This window comes from Dipodomys spectabilis, unplaced genomic scaffold (assembly GCF_019054845.1).
Source record: "Dipodomys spectabilis isolate Male_0828 unplaced genomic scaffold, ASM1905484v1 ptg000297l, whole genome shotgun sequence".
NCBI classification, from domain to species: domain Eukaryota; kingdom Metazoa; phylum Chordata; class Mammalia; order Rodentia; family Heteromyidae; genus Dipodomys; species Dipodomys spectabilis.
In genome coordinates, this window is record NW_024870974.1 from 14,177,655 (window position 1) to 14,194,639 (window position 16,985).

Below are 16,985 nucleotides of genomic sequence, written 5' to 3' on the forward strand. Positions count from 1 at the left end.
AGAGGATGTGGGGATATCTTCATAAAACAGGAGCCAACAGCATTGATTTTCCAAAGAGCTTCCTTGGTAGTGACTCTAGAGACATCATTGGAGACATGCCTCGCTGCTGACCCCACAATGGTGCATTGGACTTGGTGGCACTGCAGGGTGGACAATGGAAGGACTGGAGCTGGACAGACAGAGGCAGGATGGGAAGGCACGGAGAACTGAGAGCAATCACTGAGTTTGAGTCAGTGCACTGGGCACTTTCCATGAATCTTCACAGCAGCATTGGGAACTTCTCATTGCCCTTCTCTGACACAATTCCACACTGGTTCGCTGAGGGTTCAAATGCCTGTCAGGGAGTGCTGAATGCAGAAGCCATAGAGAAAATTTACATACGCATTTATTTATTCCAATGAAGTTAAAAGAAAAGCAACAAATGCCCATCCATTATGGTGCAAGTCTTTGTGGGGATGTACATTTCAGAATCGTTTCTGGTTAATAAAAAGAAAAAACAAAGTAAATGTGTCAGATGAAATTTCTCCAAGAAAAGTGAACATTCCCCCCCTCCCGCCCATCCTTACCTGTGTTTCCCTTCCTCAACACCTGATACATTGCCACCCTTTCCTCTCACTAGCCTTTCCTTCTGTGGGGTTTTGCTCTACGCAGGCCAGAGGTGAGCAGCCGTTCTGAGATGACATGCAAGGCTCCTGCATCTCTTCATTTTGAGAAAATGGTAGTTTCAAAATAAAGTCACGTGGGGAAAATACCGTTGCCTTCCTGTAACGAGTTAACCGTGGATGGGGTGAAATTCACACTGTTAGGTGTCTTAAAAAGCACAGAGTTACCATGAGGGTGGACAAGCTGCCTGAAAAAGAGCGTAGGACAATGCCGTGCGGGTCAAGAGTTGTTGCCGTTTTGCAAAAGTAGCAAGTCATATTTGGTAAGGAGCAAGAAAAGTATGAGTAAACTGTTATATTTCAGTGATGGAATGGTTTATTTAGGTTGAGCCCATAACCTTAATTGGACTCGTCAAGATGCATTGTAGTCATAAACTGCTTTGTTGAATGACAACTCCTTTGTACATCCGCTTAAAGATAATTTTAAAAAGATTAAAACAAAACAGAACAAAAAGAACAGTTGGAAAGGAAAAAAAGCTCACCAAGGAGCTCTGTTCTTCCCTATGGAATGGGTATGCTAGATCGAGGCTAACCTGATTTCAAACTTTTGACCTAATTTGTGATTCTTTTGACTTTATTTCTGAGAGATTCTGAGAACAGAAGTTAAGTCCTAGTCCAAATGACAGATGTGGGTTAAACCGGATTTGAGTAACAGGTAAGGACCTTTCTTTAAAAGAAAACCTCGCATTGGCTATCCTCAGATCTTTACCTGTTTGGGGTTCTAGAGCCCAGGAGAGATGATTCTGGTCCTGACGTTAAAGAAGGCAATTAAGCAACAGGGACGGCATGGAAGAGCCAGGGAACATTGAGGCATTTCTCCACAGGGGTGGTCCCTCTCTGGCCTGCCTGCCTGCTTCAATGTGCAAAAGAGTCATGGTTACTGGAAGATCCCTATACAAGCTCTTGCTTAGCTCTGTGACACTCCAGGTCAATAGCAATAGAACACCAGCTCTATACACGCTATGTTCTAAATTCAGAAATGTGACCTTGTTTTGCCTGTTTGATGTTTGTTGTAGATACTATATCCTGGTCATTTTTCTATGTATGTCTGTAAAGATCTGCTTTGTTCTTTTTATTCTTTTCTTTTTAAAGATACAGACTCATTCTGTAGTCCAGATAGTTCTTGAACTCTCAATCCTCCTGATTTTTGTCTCCCAAGCACTGAGATTATACAATCAAACCATCACAGGCAAATGCGTTATATTTCACTGTATGGCTGTGCAATTAGATCACTTTTTATTTTGATGGACCTGATTTTGTTGTTTCTAGGCTTTATTGAAAAAAAAAAAAAGCTTTTATAATCAATACTGGACTTAAGCAATCTTTACCATCTTGCCTAATCTGAAAAATACTATAAAATGTATAGATCAGAGTTTATTATTTTAAATGTGTTTGTCCGTAACCATCTCTTACTTTGTAGCTGGGAGGATTAGCTTGTTTACAGATGTTCAGACAGTCTGGTTTTCTGAGTTAGGAGAAAGAACAGAAGAGTCACTGTCTTTCTACTGAAGCCTCAGGGTAGGTGGAGGAGCCATTGAATTCAGGAGGAATGAAGGAACACTAAGGTTGTGTGTGTGTGTGTGTGTGTGTGTGTGTGTGTGTGTGTGTGTGTGCGTGTGTCCTGGGGCTTGAACTTAGGGATTGGACTCTGTCCCTGAGCTTTTTTGCTCAAAGCTAATGCTTTTGAGGCATAGCCCCACTTCCTGCTTTTTGGTAGTTAATTGGAGTTCCTGCTTAGGCTGGTTTCAATGGTAATCTTCAGATCTCAGCCTCCTGAGTGGCTAGGATTTTAGGCTTGAGCCACTGGTGACTGGCTGGGTAACTGGTTTTATGCAGGAAATGGGAAGACTCACAAGATGTTTTGACCATGGTCCATGGAACCTGCCAAATGGGTATTTGCGTGAAGGAGATCCTTCCAGATGGAACTCTGAAGTCCTGGGAGAGGCTGGTGCTGTACCTGTGGAGTCAGGGCTGCCTTAGGTTTAAATTACGAAGCTGGAGAAATTTACTGAAACAGAGAAGGCAGAGAGAGAAAGGAGATTTTTCACTCTGAAATTTGAAAGCTCCCTTGTGTACCTCATATAAATCCCATGGTGAAATCTTAGGTAAGAAGAATGAATAAAATGGACTGTCAGCTTTTATAAGTCTCCTCCTTCTGCCAGATCTCCTACAAATGTTTCATGCTGGCCAGTGAGTTTTTTTTACTAGAGCTTCAGAGAAATAAAAAACTTTGGAGGAATATGTAGCTCAAATCCTCTTTTTGAACATAGCTGTCATTAAAGGATTTATGGTATCAGACATTGTGAATATCTGTGATAAATTTAGATTAATTTCAATCCAAATTCAGTTTTGGATACATGTCTCCTCTTCCCCCCTCCCCGCTCGCCCATACTAGGGTTTGAATTCAGGGCCTCATAGTTGCTAAGATGGAGCTCTGTTACTTGAGCCACACCCTCAAGCCTTTTTGCTTTCCTTATTTTATAGTCAGAGTTTTGCATATTTGCTGAAGACTGGCCTCAAATGGTTACACACAGCAGTGTGTCCTGCTTAAACTGGATGACAGATGTGTGATCACCACGACTGGCTTATTGGTTGAGATAGGGTCTTGCTAACTTTATGCGCACATTGGCCTCAAATCTCAGTCCTCTGGTTCTCCACATCCTAAATTGCTGGGAATTATAGGCATGAATCTGGCTTGACTCTGATTTTCTAAAGACTTATTCCTCTGCTTTAGATCAGATCTTGGCAAACTCTGGTGCTTGGGTCAGATCAACCAGCTTCCTATTTTTGTGTTATTTTGTCTTTGCATTTATTTTTTATGGTGCAAAAAAGAGAGAAGAAATTTTTCCTAAGAAGTTAAAGTTATGCTGAAATTCAGATCTTTGATCCTTATAAATCAAATATTTATTGGAACATAGCTATTCATTTACAGTTGTCATTACTCGTTCATACTCAAAAGGTAGAGTTGAGCAGAGATTGTGTGGCCTACGAAAGCTAAAGTGGTCCCACTGGTCCTGACTGTAAATGTTGTGTCCACTCCTGGCTTACAAAGAACAGTGCTGTAGCTGCTGGCTCTAGCTCAGTGGCAGAGCACGTACCACACTCTTGTGAAGTCCTGGATTCCATATCCCGCACTTCAGAGAAACGAAATGAGGAATGCTGGGGCACCTGCGGCTCCCAAACTCACTCATTACAGTGAGCTTGCAAGAGTTGGTGTGTCAGGAAGTGTGTCAGGAAGACACTCTAGTAGTTGAATGAATGGATGGCGGATGCCTGTTAATGGCCAATTTACTTTTGGATTCAGAGGTTTTAATGCCCTAGCTTCTTTTGCAATACTTTTTCTGTAGATGGTATCTATATGATCTCATTATATATATGCATATATATATATATGGAAAGATTACTGGAATAAAGACATTAAAATGGTTATTTTTCACATTTGATCAATTAACATTTAGCCTTTCTTCAATCTTTTATTGTATCCAGTGCATTTTCTGGCATAAGTGGAACATTTTATATTTAATTTTTACTTGGCTGTTTTTGTTTAACATTGGGGATTGAATCCAGGGCCTCACAGCTGCTGAGGAAGTGTTCCTACCACTTAAGCCACGTTCCTGGCCCTTTTTGCTTCTAGTTTATCTGTCAATCAGGACCTGAACTTTTCCCCAGGGCCAGCCTCAGATGAGGCTCTTCCTACCTATGGCCTCCAGCACAGTGGGTTTTGTGTTTGTGCTACCTCACCCAGCTTATCTGTAAGGATAGCTCTTTGCTCAGGCTAGTCTCAAAGTTACATCCCAAGTACCTGGAATTATATACATGGCAATTGTTCCTGCCCCCTTCTTTTTTTGGTTGGTCGTGGGGCCTGAACTCTGGGCCTGGGCGCTGTCCCTCAGCTCTTCAGCTCAAGGCTAGCACTCTACCACTTGAGCCACAGCTCCACTTCTGGCTTTTTCTGTGTATGTGGTGCTGAGGAATTGAACTCAGGACCTCATGCATGCAAGGCAAGCTCTCTACCACTGAGCAACCCCAACAGCCCTGCTCCTGGCCCTCTTGACATTTTATTGTGTTGTGTCTTTAATTATAAAGTTTTTGTGGCTACCTTGAATTATATCTCATGGATGAATTATAATTTGTTTAATACCAGTGGTATTTGACATCGAACAATCAGTGCTGTGCTATATTATGTCTTTTACACAAATATATTTCTTCTTACATATACTTGTAGAAATGCAGAGTCAAAGGAGATGAATATTTTTAGATATGGGTGATTATTTAACATATGTATATGATAAAAAAATTAGTGCTACATGGACTATAAAAAAGGAATGCATCTTGTACACCTTTTGCAACATTTGCTATTTATTTTAATGGTTGCCAATTGCCAGGCCAAAACATGCCATTTTCTCTTTCATTAATTTGATTACTATTGAAGTTGAATATCTAAAATTTATCATTCTGTGAATTGTCTGTTTATATGTCCTTGGGGATTTTTTTTTTTTTTATCAGTCCTGGGGCTTGAACTCTGGGCCTGGGCGCTGTCCCTGCGCTCTTCAGCTCAAGGCGAACACTCTACACCTTGAGCCACAGCGCCACTTCCGGTTTTCTAGTAGTTTATTGGAGATTAGAGTTTCACGGACTTTCCTGCCCTGGCTGGCTTTGAACCATGATCCTTAGATCTCAGCCTCCTGAGTAGCTAGGATTACAGGCGTGAGCCACTGGCGCGTGGCTCGGGGATATTTTTGATTGGGAAACCAGTATCATTTTAATTTCTAAAGATACATATCTTTTTATATTTATATGTAATCATACATACATAAATATATGTCTTATATAAAAATATAGATACATAATATATGGCATTATTACACAGTTTTATAGTCACTGTGTGATTGATTTTGTCAATTCTTTTACTTTAAAATGCCTGTTCGCCTTCAAATATCTTTCCAGTGTAAGGAGCAGCAAAATATATATTTGTGCTTTAAATGATTTCATTATTTACATTTGACATGTCTGTGTAGAATTTATTTTAATGTGAGGATAATATCAAACTTGATTTTTCCTCCATGCATTTTGCCAGTTTTTTTTCTAGCAACTTCTGTGGATAAACCCCAAGTCTCCAGTGGTTTCCTTTGTCATCTACAAAACATTTATATTTACCACAATCTGTTGCAGGTCTTTCTTTTGTGCTCTCTTGTTCTGCCTGCCAAATTCTTTTTTTAGATCACACTGTTTGAATTGTTTAGTTTGTAATACTTCAAAGGACAAGTCCTCCTGACTTGTCCCATTCATTTGGGCTGTCATTTTTAGGGGTGGAGGAGAAAGGGGATAATTGAGTAGCAAGCTTAGTTCCTTTTTCCTCCTCCCTCCAGTCTTTCTTCTCTTCCTTCTTCCTTCCCTTTTCCCCCCTTTCTTCCCTCTTCCTACCTCTCTCCATTTCTCTTTGTCTCTTTCTCTTTCCTTGGAGTGCTCCTATCTCTTACCTGAAGTGTTTTATATATATATATATATATATATATATATATATATATATTTGCTGTTACTATTAAGTGGGCTGTAAATCAAAAGAATTATACTGAGCCTATGACATGGAAGTTTTAGACGTCTCTCTAGCCTATGATATTTTTCACTGTGCTTTATTTTTTCTTTATTTTTTCTTTGGTTGCATTAACCTGCAGCCTGCTCTGGTCTGAAAAATATTAGTGAAAAATTCTAGAAATAAACCTGTTTTGAATCTGTTCTTAGAGATGAAAATCTTGCACTGTTCATTCTGCCTTATTTCCTGGGATGTGACTTGTTCCTTTGTAGAATATGTGTTAGAGAGAGGGGTGGGGGGAGGGGAGGAGGGGAAGGGAAAGAACCAAAGCCTGTACTTTGTGAGTAGCTGTGTGTGACTTGGTTGGACAGATCACTGTGGTAATTCATGACCAACTGAAAAGTAAAAGAAACATTTCTAGTTTACTTCCTGATCATTTATGAATCCATTTCCTTTCTCCTAGGTAAAAGCGTCGGATGCAGATGCAGGGCTGTATGGCTTAGTCGAGTATTCTCTTTATAATGGCTTCCAAAGCGCCGAGGCCCCTCCAGCATTCCAGATTGACCCACACGATGGGCGAATCTGTGTGTCTCAAGACATCGACAGGGAACAAGATCCAGACACCTTTGATCTGCTGGTGAAAGCAAAGGATGGGGTAAGTCTTTGGGGATGAAGTGTCACACGTGCCCATCAGAACACCTACCCAACGATACTCAGCAACCAGTTAAGCATGCATCATGTACCAGCTACTGCTCCTTTGCTGGAGCAAATACCAGGCACTGTTTCATTTCATCCATTATTAAATAATACTTACCATATACAGATAGCCATTTCTTGATAACCTCTAATATCTATTCTATGTTAAAAATTTGGAGATTAACTAAGCACATCTTTTAATAGTTGGTGTTTTGAATCGACATTCAATTAAGTTCATAAAGTAATGATTGATCTAGCCCTTACCTGTCAACCTGTAACTATTATTCCTCCCCTTACCTTTTCTCCTGTGATGTTATTTTTGTGCAGAAATCGGGTCATTTGTCATGTAAATTTTCCACATGCTGAGTGTGTATTTTGGGGGATTTGTTTAATTTGTTCTTTTCTCTCCACTGTTTTCTACAAGCTGGCATTTAGAGAGCATACCTGATTAGTTCCAGGTTTGTTTAGGAAGTGTTAGGAGTTCTCATTGTTCCTTAGGGGCTGCAGAATGGCGAGTCTCCAATTTTGTTCTTCCATTTACATTTCCACCTTAGACCAGGTGTCATTTCTGATATTGCAAGTGAGCAGCTTGTTGCACAAGCAAGCAATTTACCTCCTAGAAGGACTGATTCCTCATTCTTCCCAGGATGAACCTAGGCCGCATTCGGTGAAAGTCTTCTTAGCATCTCCTGTGAGCTAACAGTGCTTCAAGGCCTCTTTGTCCTCAGGTGCTCAGTTACCGTCTCCACCTTGGCTGCCTTTTGACCCAGGGAGATGATCATAGAGGAGCCCAGGAAAGGAACAGGACCCTCCTTGTAGCAGTGCCTGGTGTAAGGGAGAGATGTATTCTTAAAACGAGTTCTAGAAGAATCTTCCCCTTCTCTCCAACAAAGGCTCTAAAAGCTTCCTTCACCCTGCTTGGATATGTGCATATGTGCAATTGTGTATTTGTCTACATACATATACAATATATATGTACATATAAGTATACATACATATGCATATATAGAGCAAGTTACCCAGCATGCAGTATTCCTGCATAATCTTCTTGAAATTCTTTTGTGATAAATGTGAGTTTCAACAGGGTAACCTCTGAATCTGCCCCAATTATTCTGTGTGAGATATGTCCTACAGTGTACATCCATCAGAGAGACAGCATCAAAAGAGAAACAATTGATAATGGTGCAGCAGTCTGCCTCTAAAACCAATCTCAACTGCACCCGAAGAGTACATGAAGTCAGACAATTTAATTCTTGGCTGTTGGAATTCAGGCCTTAATGAACATATTTTAAAGAATAAACTGAACCTTGACGGAAGTCCTTGAACTTTTTAATAATCTCTTTGACAATCTATGGCATCTTCTCAGATCCTTTCTCTTTCTAATAAATGTCCTGTAGGTCCTTCGTAAGAAATTTTCTGTGAACCCATTTATCATTGATTTGTAAGGGATTTTTATCTGTCAGTAGAAGCATTTTCCTTCTAAAACACCTTCAGTATTCTGGGCTTCTTTGCCACTACTCTATTTCTCCTTGTGGTGGTAGTCGATATATTGCTTTTAAAACTCAATCACTTTCCCACTCTATTGAAATTACTTCTCAATATTTCACTTTTGCTATTACAGCTGCTGCTATTTATCACAACTGAGATGAAATGCTATTCACTTACATAGTGGAGCCAAATAATAGGATTACACTGTTGTTTTTTCCACAGTAAAGCTCTATGGTTTAATTTATCCCCTCCTTGTACCTAATTTTTAAAATTTCCTTTCCCCATCATTTTCTAAGAGGGAGTTGTTATTTTGGGGGTATATTTTTTTATTACCCCTCATTTGTTTTGTTATATCCTGAATTCTGTAGCTGAAATACGTGTCTAAGCTAAAATGATTTCAATCCATCTCTTCCCTGGAGGTTAAGGGAAGGATTTGGTCAGACTTGTCACCACTGTGTATATTCATGATAAAAGCTTCATTGAAGTCATGCTAATAGTGCATGTACCATACAGATGAACCCCAAGAGCAAACTCGCAGTGGAGAAGGGCAAGTTCATTTAAATTGAAATCACTTGTTATTCTATTTTCCAAAAAGTGTTCCAGTGTTTACATTTCTCTTTCTGTTCATTCACCACCCATTGGCCTCTTGTTTTCTAGTTAAATTGTCTGGACTATAGTCTCGCATATATTATAGGGATTTATTCTGAGGTGTCTTAAACACCACTTTACTTCATTACTTAATTTTTTGGGGGTGGGAGGTGGTCAATCATAGGGCTTGAACTCATGGCCCGGGCACTCACTGTCTCTGAGCTCTTTTGCTCAAGGCTAGCACTCTGCCACTTTGAGCCACAGCGCCACTTCAGGTTTTCTGGAGGATAATTGGAGTTAAGAGTCTCAATGGGACCTTTCTGTCTGGGCTGGCCACACTGTAGCAACCCCTGTGTCCTGTCATTATGAAAAGTTCAGTATCTATAACCACCGTGACTTTCTCATGTTTAAGGCTCATCAGCAGTAATCATACAAGTTCTAAAATCTTGCTTTCAAGCCCGTTGCCTCCTGAAAAGCATGTTTATCTTCAGGTTGCACTTTTGCTCTAGTCGGTAATTCTCCCCCTGTGTGACCATCCCTGACCCATTACTCACCATTCAAGTCATTCGATGGCAAACTGTCTGTCTAAACTTGGGCTCTGTCTAATTCCCAGAGGCTTAGCCTCTTCTATACTCCCAGCTGAGCAGCTGATGGTGCCTGAAGAAAAAGAACACATCTGCTTAAGAGAGGACCTTCTTTCCTGCCGGCCACCAAGAACCTGCAACTTCCTGCTCACCAGCTAGCCTGCTTTTCCACGACCATACCCATTACTGTATTTCCCACAGCTCTGTTTGCATCAGAAGCAAATTCCTCCACAGTTCAGGGGTTCAGGCACCCATCCACTTGAGCTGCTCAAGGATCTCAGGTCTGGAATGATTTGATTGTTTTTCTTACATCATTAATTTCTCACATTCTCCTGTATGACTCTCACGGGCCTATACAGCATAACAATAGCCTCTGTTTTAAAAATCAGACTCCTTTTGATTTCACATACTTTTTGAAAATCCGTTTTGTCTCTTTTATTTCTTTCAAAGCAAATCATCTGAACAAAAAACAGAAACAGAGTTTCTCACCTTTTGAATTCTTTTGATGCATGTTTCCCTCCCTTAACCTCTCCAGCAACAGTGCCTCATCAGCATGGCCAGAACTATGCCATAGTCTGGAATTAGTGATGTATTTATTTTCATCTTATTCAGCTTCTCAGTGAATCTGGGAGGAGTCTTGAAAGGTTGCTTTGTGTGGCTTTGGAGAGACTTAACATGCTGTGTTTCTTTAATAGGGCTGGCCCTAAGTTGTTTCTCTTCACCTTTGTTGGTGTAAGTTAGACCTCTTAGCTCACCAGAGCTGAAAGTCCACTGCCAAGCTCATCAGAGCTAAGGTATGAAGGGCTGATAGTAATATTCCTCTATCCACGAGTTCCCAAAGGCAAGAACAAAGAGAAATAGAAAATAACAGCCCAGAATTTTCCTTATCTGCCAACTGTCCTAAGTAACCTTCTGTCTCTGATATGCTGTTAAGTTCAGAGCTTTCTGAAAGCACAGTCCACCCTTCACAGAATAAATTGAGGAGATTGGAGTGTTAAGTAGTTGGCTTAGGAATTCTTACCATAATTTTGAAAATGGAAATGATTAAGACTACATCAGAGTAGTGCCTGACTCGTTGATGGAAAGAGAACAACAGAATTAAGAAATACCCATGCATGGATGGATTTTTAGGATGTATGAGTTACTTGTTGCTGTGTAACAAATTATCCTTAAATTTAGCAGCATAAAATAGCAAATGTGGGACTGAGAAGGTGGCTCAGTGGTAGAGCGCTTGCCTTGCATGCATGAGGTCCTGGGTTCAATTCCTCAGCACCACATAAGAAAAAAAAAAAGCCGGAGTGACGCTGTGGCTCAAGTGGTAGAGCGCTAGCCTTGAGCTGAAGAGCTGATAGTGCACAGGCCCAGAGTTCAGGCCCCACGACCGGACCCCCCCAAAAAAAAACAGTAATAAAATAAAATAGCAAATGTTTGTTATCTCACATGATTTCTAAGGGCCAGGACGCTGGAAGCAGCTCAGTTAAGCAATTTTGCCCCAAGGCTGCTCATGAGCTACATTATCAGGATAGTTTCTAAGGTAGCACAGCCTTGGACAGTGGATGCTATATGAGAATGAAGTAAATGGGTTTAGGTCTGCTCTACTCATGCTGTCCTGAGGAATACTGGCTTCTCAGCCTGCTCCTTTGAAAGAGGATTCCAGAGTCCAGAAGGAATGGCTATAGGGATATGACTTGACACTGCCACCGTCTTGGATGTCACCTCATCCTAAGCCTCGTGAAGATAGAATGTTATGACAGGCAGCTGAACATCTTACACCAGCCCCGGACAGCTGGACCTTATCTTAACTGATGTCAGATATGTTCAAAGTTTTTGAGAAAGTTCAGGTGCATTCTGATTGGATGTGGCTCACCTCTGTCTAGTTTAGCACTGTTGCTGCTACTCAAGACATTTCTGTTGGTAAGTCACCAATGTCCCGTGGCCCCTTCCACCAATGATGGCTGGTTCTTATATACCAGGACTGTTTTTCTGACCATCAGAGGCTGAGGAAATATAGAGGGGGTTTTTGTTTTTCTGAGACACGACTTGACTTGCTATGTTTCTCACTCTCATCTGGAACTTGTCATCTCCCTGCCTCAGCTTCCTGTGTTCTGCGATCATAGGTATATGCTACCATGCCCAGCTTTCTTTCACCTTTCAGGATCAGCACTGAGGTATAGATAGAATACTATTACCTGGGAACTAATGCTGCAGGGTTAGAAGCGAAATGATGACATGCGTGCATGTGTGCATGCGTGTGTGTGTGTGTGTGTGTGTGTGTGTGTTTTATTGCTTCTAAAGTCTATTTTAAGATCACTGTTGATTATTCTGTATCCCAGTGTTTATACATGTACATGTTTTTGTTGTTTCAAAAGTCAATTGTCAGATCATTGTTGATGCTTTCGTCTTCCAAGGTGCAGCAGAGACCTGTTTGTAATCACCGTTCATTCCTCCCCAGGGTGGGCTGAGTGCCCAAGCTTTTGTCCGCGTGGAGCTGGAGGACGTGAATGATAACCGGCCTGTGTTTACCCCATCCACCTATGTGACGAGCATCAGCGGGGAGACACAGCCGGGCACCGAGGTCATCTCCGTCCTCGCCAGGGACAGGGACTCTGGGGTGTACGGAACAGTGGCTTATGAACTTATTCCGGGGGACCTATCAGACCTTTTCACCATTGACTCTACCACAGGTATGTGGTCTTGGGACACTTTTCTTTCTCTAGAAGTTTCACAGTGACATAACTACTTAATAGCAGAAAAACTAGAAAAGGCGATTTTTTTATTTTATTTTTGTCAGTTATAGGGCCTAGGCACTGTCCCTGAGCTTTTCCATTCAAGGCGAGCACTCTACCACATTGAGTCACAGAGCCACTTCTGGTTTTCTGGTGGTTACTTGGAGATAAGAATCGCATGGTCTTTTCTGCCCAGGTTGGCTTTGTACTGTGATCCTCAGATCTCAGCCTCTTGAGTAGCTAGGGTTACAGGCGTGAGCTACCAGTGCCACGTGATGTTTTTTTCAGTAGCAAGCATGTTGAAGACACTGCTTTCCAGGGTGTTGGGAAGGGCTGGCACTTTGCTGCTATCTAGTTGTAAGTCCCAGTGTTCCTTATTGACTCAGTTTCTCTGTAGTGCTAATAATACCTGTGTTGCGGTGATGTATGCAGAAACAGTCAGTATTTCACATAGTCATCTCTTTCCTGTTGTATGAGTGTGTGCTCTCAGGAGAGCTTAGAGTCATTTCCTGGTCATCAAACGTGACATCAGTGCAGGGATCTGGTAGATCTCCTTCATGTATACTGTGTGCATTCCCTTACTCTTGGGCTCTTGTTTTCTTCTTTCAAAAATGATACTTCATGTTCAGTGTAAACACACTGACTCTCTTAGGAATAATAAATATTTTAGACATTACCTTCACTTGCCTATTGCTTTGTTGCTAACAAAATGTTGTAAATATTTGATTCAAAGAAACATGAACTGTCAAGTAAACTGTTTCATGGCAATGCTTCTGAGATACTTAGAAATATTCTGGTCCACAAAGAGGATAGTCTTGGAGAAAATCTCCAAGTTGTAATACCCAGACCGAAATGAAAGATAAGGAAACAAAGAACCTTTTCTTACTTTGTCTTTTTATTTTCAGATGGCTCTGTATTTTTTGCCAGATATATAGACATCTGAGGGAAGATGGCGGGCGGGCACAGAATCAGTGGAACATGGGTGAAAAAGTACAGCAGTGGATTCCCCTGGCTGCAGTAGACGTTGATGCAATGAACCTCACAACCCGAGGACAGAGATGGGCGGGAGAGAAGGGGAGGGGAGGAGGGAACAGATGACAGGATGCAAACAGAAGGGAATGTGCGTACTACCTGACATATATAAAGGTAATCCCACTGTATATCACCTCTAACACAACAATGATTTTTTTAAAAAAGAAATATTCAGCCAGGCACCGGTGGTTCACACCTGTAATCCTAGCTACTCTGGAGGCTGAGATCTGAGGATTGTGATTCAAAGCCAGCCCGGGCAGGAACATCCGTGAGACTCTTATCTCCATTTAATCTCTGGAACACCAGAAGTGGTGCTATGGCTCAAGTGGTAGAGCACTAGCCTTTAACTGAAGAGCTCAGGGCCAGTGTCCAGGCCCAGAGTTCAAGCCCTAGAACTAACAAAAAAAAAAAAAAAAAAAGAAGAAGAAGAAGAAGAGGAAGAGGAAGAGGAAGAAGAAGAAGAAGAAGAAGAAAAGAAAAGAAAGAAATATTCTGGTTCAAAATGAAACAGTGAACCAGGTGTTGGTGGCTCATTCCTGTAATCCTAGGAGACTGAGATCTGAGAATTGTGGTTCAGAGCCACCAGGTTTATTAATCCAAGAGACTCTTAACTCCAATTAACCAGTAAAACAGTGAGCAATGTCTGTTATTCAGGTATGTTAAGAAAGTAGATTTTTAGGTGGTTTCACCACAGAAAAATAGCACATATATGCAGTAATGCTTGTTAAATGACCTCACTTAGCTATTCCCCAATATACACTTACATTCAAATGTTACACTGGATATCATCAACAAAAAAATTATAATACAAAAAAGGAGGAGGTAGAGGTGTGGCTTAAGCAGTAGAGCATCAGTTGGGAGAGAGTGTGAGCCCTTGAGTTCAAGCCCAAGTACTGGCAGAAAAGAAACCAAACCAAAACCAGAGTGAAACCATGAATGAAGAAAAACAGTTATTTTCTGTTCCTTCATTCTCTGACTGGATTGAAAAATGGGCCCAACCTAATAGTGATGGTCATTCCAGCCAGGCACATGGCTACATGGTGTTTGTGTATTCTCCTTTTCCATCGTCACAGTCCCTTGACCAGATATGTGAGAAACCAGTACACTGTACACAGGAAGTACAGTCTCCTGCAGCCCTGCTTGCTAGCTAGAGCCTAGAAAGCTTCAAGCGGTATGTTGGAGGGACTGGGGTTGGTTAGTTGTTTACACTGGCCATTGAGTTTTCCTTGCTCAAAATAATCCACTCAGGTGGCCCTTTTAACATTTCCAAGATCAGAAGAAAATGCTTTGGTAGGAAATTAGTCTGCTTATCTCGGCTTTTTCAAAATTCATCTTCACTGAAGACCTTCATCGTGTGTCCAAGTCCTAGGCCCTGCAGGGCTCTTTGCAGTGCCAGTAGTATTTAGGTCAGCCAGTAATCTGCAGTCCAGGATCTACAAGTATTTAGTGGATTGCTTTTTTAAAGAAGACATCACACACTCATCATCAATGGAAGAGCCTGCAGAGTGAGCTAGTGCATTCTGTTTTTAGAAGTGGACTCTGTTTTGGACTGGCCGTGGTCAGCCTGCATTTCCCTTCTTGGCACTGTACAGAGGACAGATGCCATTGTTAATCATGGAGAACACTTCATGTGTGGGTCATTATCTAGCAAACCATCATAGAAACTTTTTTTTTTTTTTTAAAAAAAGCAAAGTCCAAATTCGTAATGGAAGTAGCCTTGGGTCGCTATTGTTGGCAGTTTTGATGCTGTGGGAGACATTTCTCAGGCACACAGGACTTAGAATTCGGTTGTACTTAATCACAACTCATTACCAATTCATCAGGCCTGGGAATGCTTCCTCAGAACCTTCAGAGGAGAATGGGGCAGTGTCAGGAGCAGCCATGGGAACAGAAAGTCCCCAGTTTCAATTCTCCAGGTCCATAAGTTCTGCTGTTGAAACTGAGAGCATCTTGTATGTGTTTATGGTGTGATAGGTGGTATTAGGATCCATGCATAGATCAAGGTAATTAACACCCATCACCTCAAACACTTATAAATTTTATAGTCAGGATGTTTTTTAAGATTTACTTTTTTTTGTTTTTAATTTGGCCAGTCCTGCGGCTGGAACTCAGGGCCTGGGCCCTGTCCCTGAGCTTTTGTTCTCAAGGCTGGCACTTTACCACTTGAGCTACAGCTGTACTTCTAGCTTCTTTAGTGGTTCATTGGAGATAAGCGTCCCACAAACTTTCCCATCCACGCTGGCTTTAAACCACAATTCTCAGATCTCAGCCTCCTGAATAACTAGGATTACAGTGCCTAACCACTTCCTCCTTCTCCTCCTCCTCTTCCTCTTCCTCCTCCTGCACATTCTCCTTCTCCTTTAGTATTTTTTCTTAAGACTTACTTTCTTAGATTTTTTTAAGCATGGAGATGATTATTAATTGTAGTTACCATGTTGCACAAATGGATCTTCAGAATGCATTCTTCCTATTTCATTAAAACTTTCTACCCTTATACTGATTTATCCTATTTCCCAAACCTAGTCCCTGGTATGTACCTTTATTCTCTCCAACTTCTATGAAATCCACATTTTTAGCTGCACATATGAGATCAGTCAGGATTTCTCTTTCTGTGCCTGGCTTATGTCACCTGGCAGAGTGCCCTTCAAGTTCATCCATATTGAGGAATATGATAGAATGTCCTTTTTGAAGGCCAGGTAGTACTCTGTTGTGTACATACCAAATTTTCTGAAATCCTTTTTCATCTCTGGGTTTATTCTTTTCCTTTTCAGAATGACGATATACCCTTTTTATAATGGGAATTATCCAAGCTAGTCTCAGTACCTTTCCATTACTCCTCCTTCTTTTTAACCTATGTTTTTACACAGGGAGGTAGGGAAGAGGGAGTTATGTTATGAGAACACTGAGACTTGATGAGCTGCCTAACCTGTATTGCTAAAACTCAAAGTCCAAGAGTGTCAAGTTAGGTAAGGCCACTCGCCCCTATATGCCAAATAAGGAACCATGGTGAAGGGCGGAAGAAGGAGGGTTGTTCCATGGCAGGCATGGGAAGATAACACTTCAGTACATCTTCAGCCATTTCCAGAAGTGCAGACAATGGTTTCAGGTTAAATAGGGAAAACTGGAGGCAGGGAGAAATAAGAAATATACACAGAGTGAAAACAGTCCCAGGTCACTGGTGTGTGGGCTGGTGGACCATTACCTCAGTCTTTGTCCTGGAGGAATGCTGAAGATTTGAACTTTAGCACTAAAACAGAACAGGAACAGGGTGATCTCCTGAGCTTTAGATTGCTTTCTTCAATAAGACAATGCCTGTTTGAGGGGCAGTTTGCCTTACACACAGAATGCTTCTCACTGAATCTTCTCTTTTCGCCCATAAGCCAGGTGATTTCAGAGAGAATAAGGCAGAGAATAGCTCAGATCAGAGGACACAGATACAAAGTTGGGAGACTTTTAGTTAATTCACAACCCCTTGAGATCTTTTTGCTCAAGGCTAGGCTCTGTACCACTTGAGCCACAGCTCTACTTCTGGCTCAGATCTCAGCCTCCTGAGTAGCTAGGAATACAGGGTGAGCCACAGGCGCCCAGCTCAAAAGCATCTTTGAATAGACCTCTTAAATTACAGCTTTCTGAAATGTCCTAACATCTCTCATACATACACTCGGGCCCTTGCTCA

General features: G+C 41.4%; 1 protein-coding gene across 1 annotated transcript in view; it reads left to right on the forward strand.

The window, feature by feature from the left end:
* The window catches only part of Dchs2 (dachsous cadherin-related 2), a 149,804-nt gene that overhangs the window by 68,969 nt on the left and 63,850 nt on the right, over window positions 1–16,985 (forward strand). The window contains exons 2-3 of the mRNA XM_042701600.1: window positions 6,659–6,850; window positions 12,004–12,235. Of these exons, the coding sequence (XP_042557534.1) occupies window positions 6,659–6,850; window positions 12,004–12,235 (424 nt within the window). The remainder of the gene's footprint in view (window positions 1–6,658; window positions 6,851–12,003; window positions 12,236–16,985) is intronic.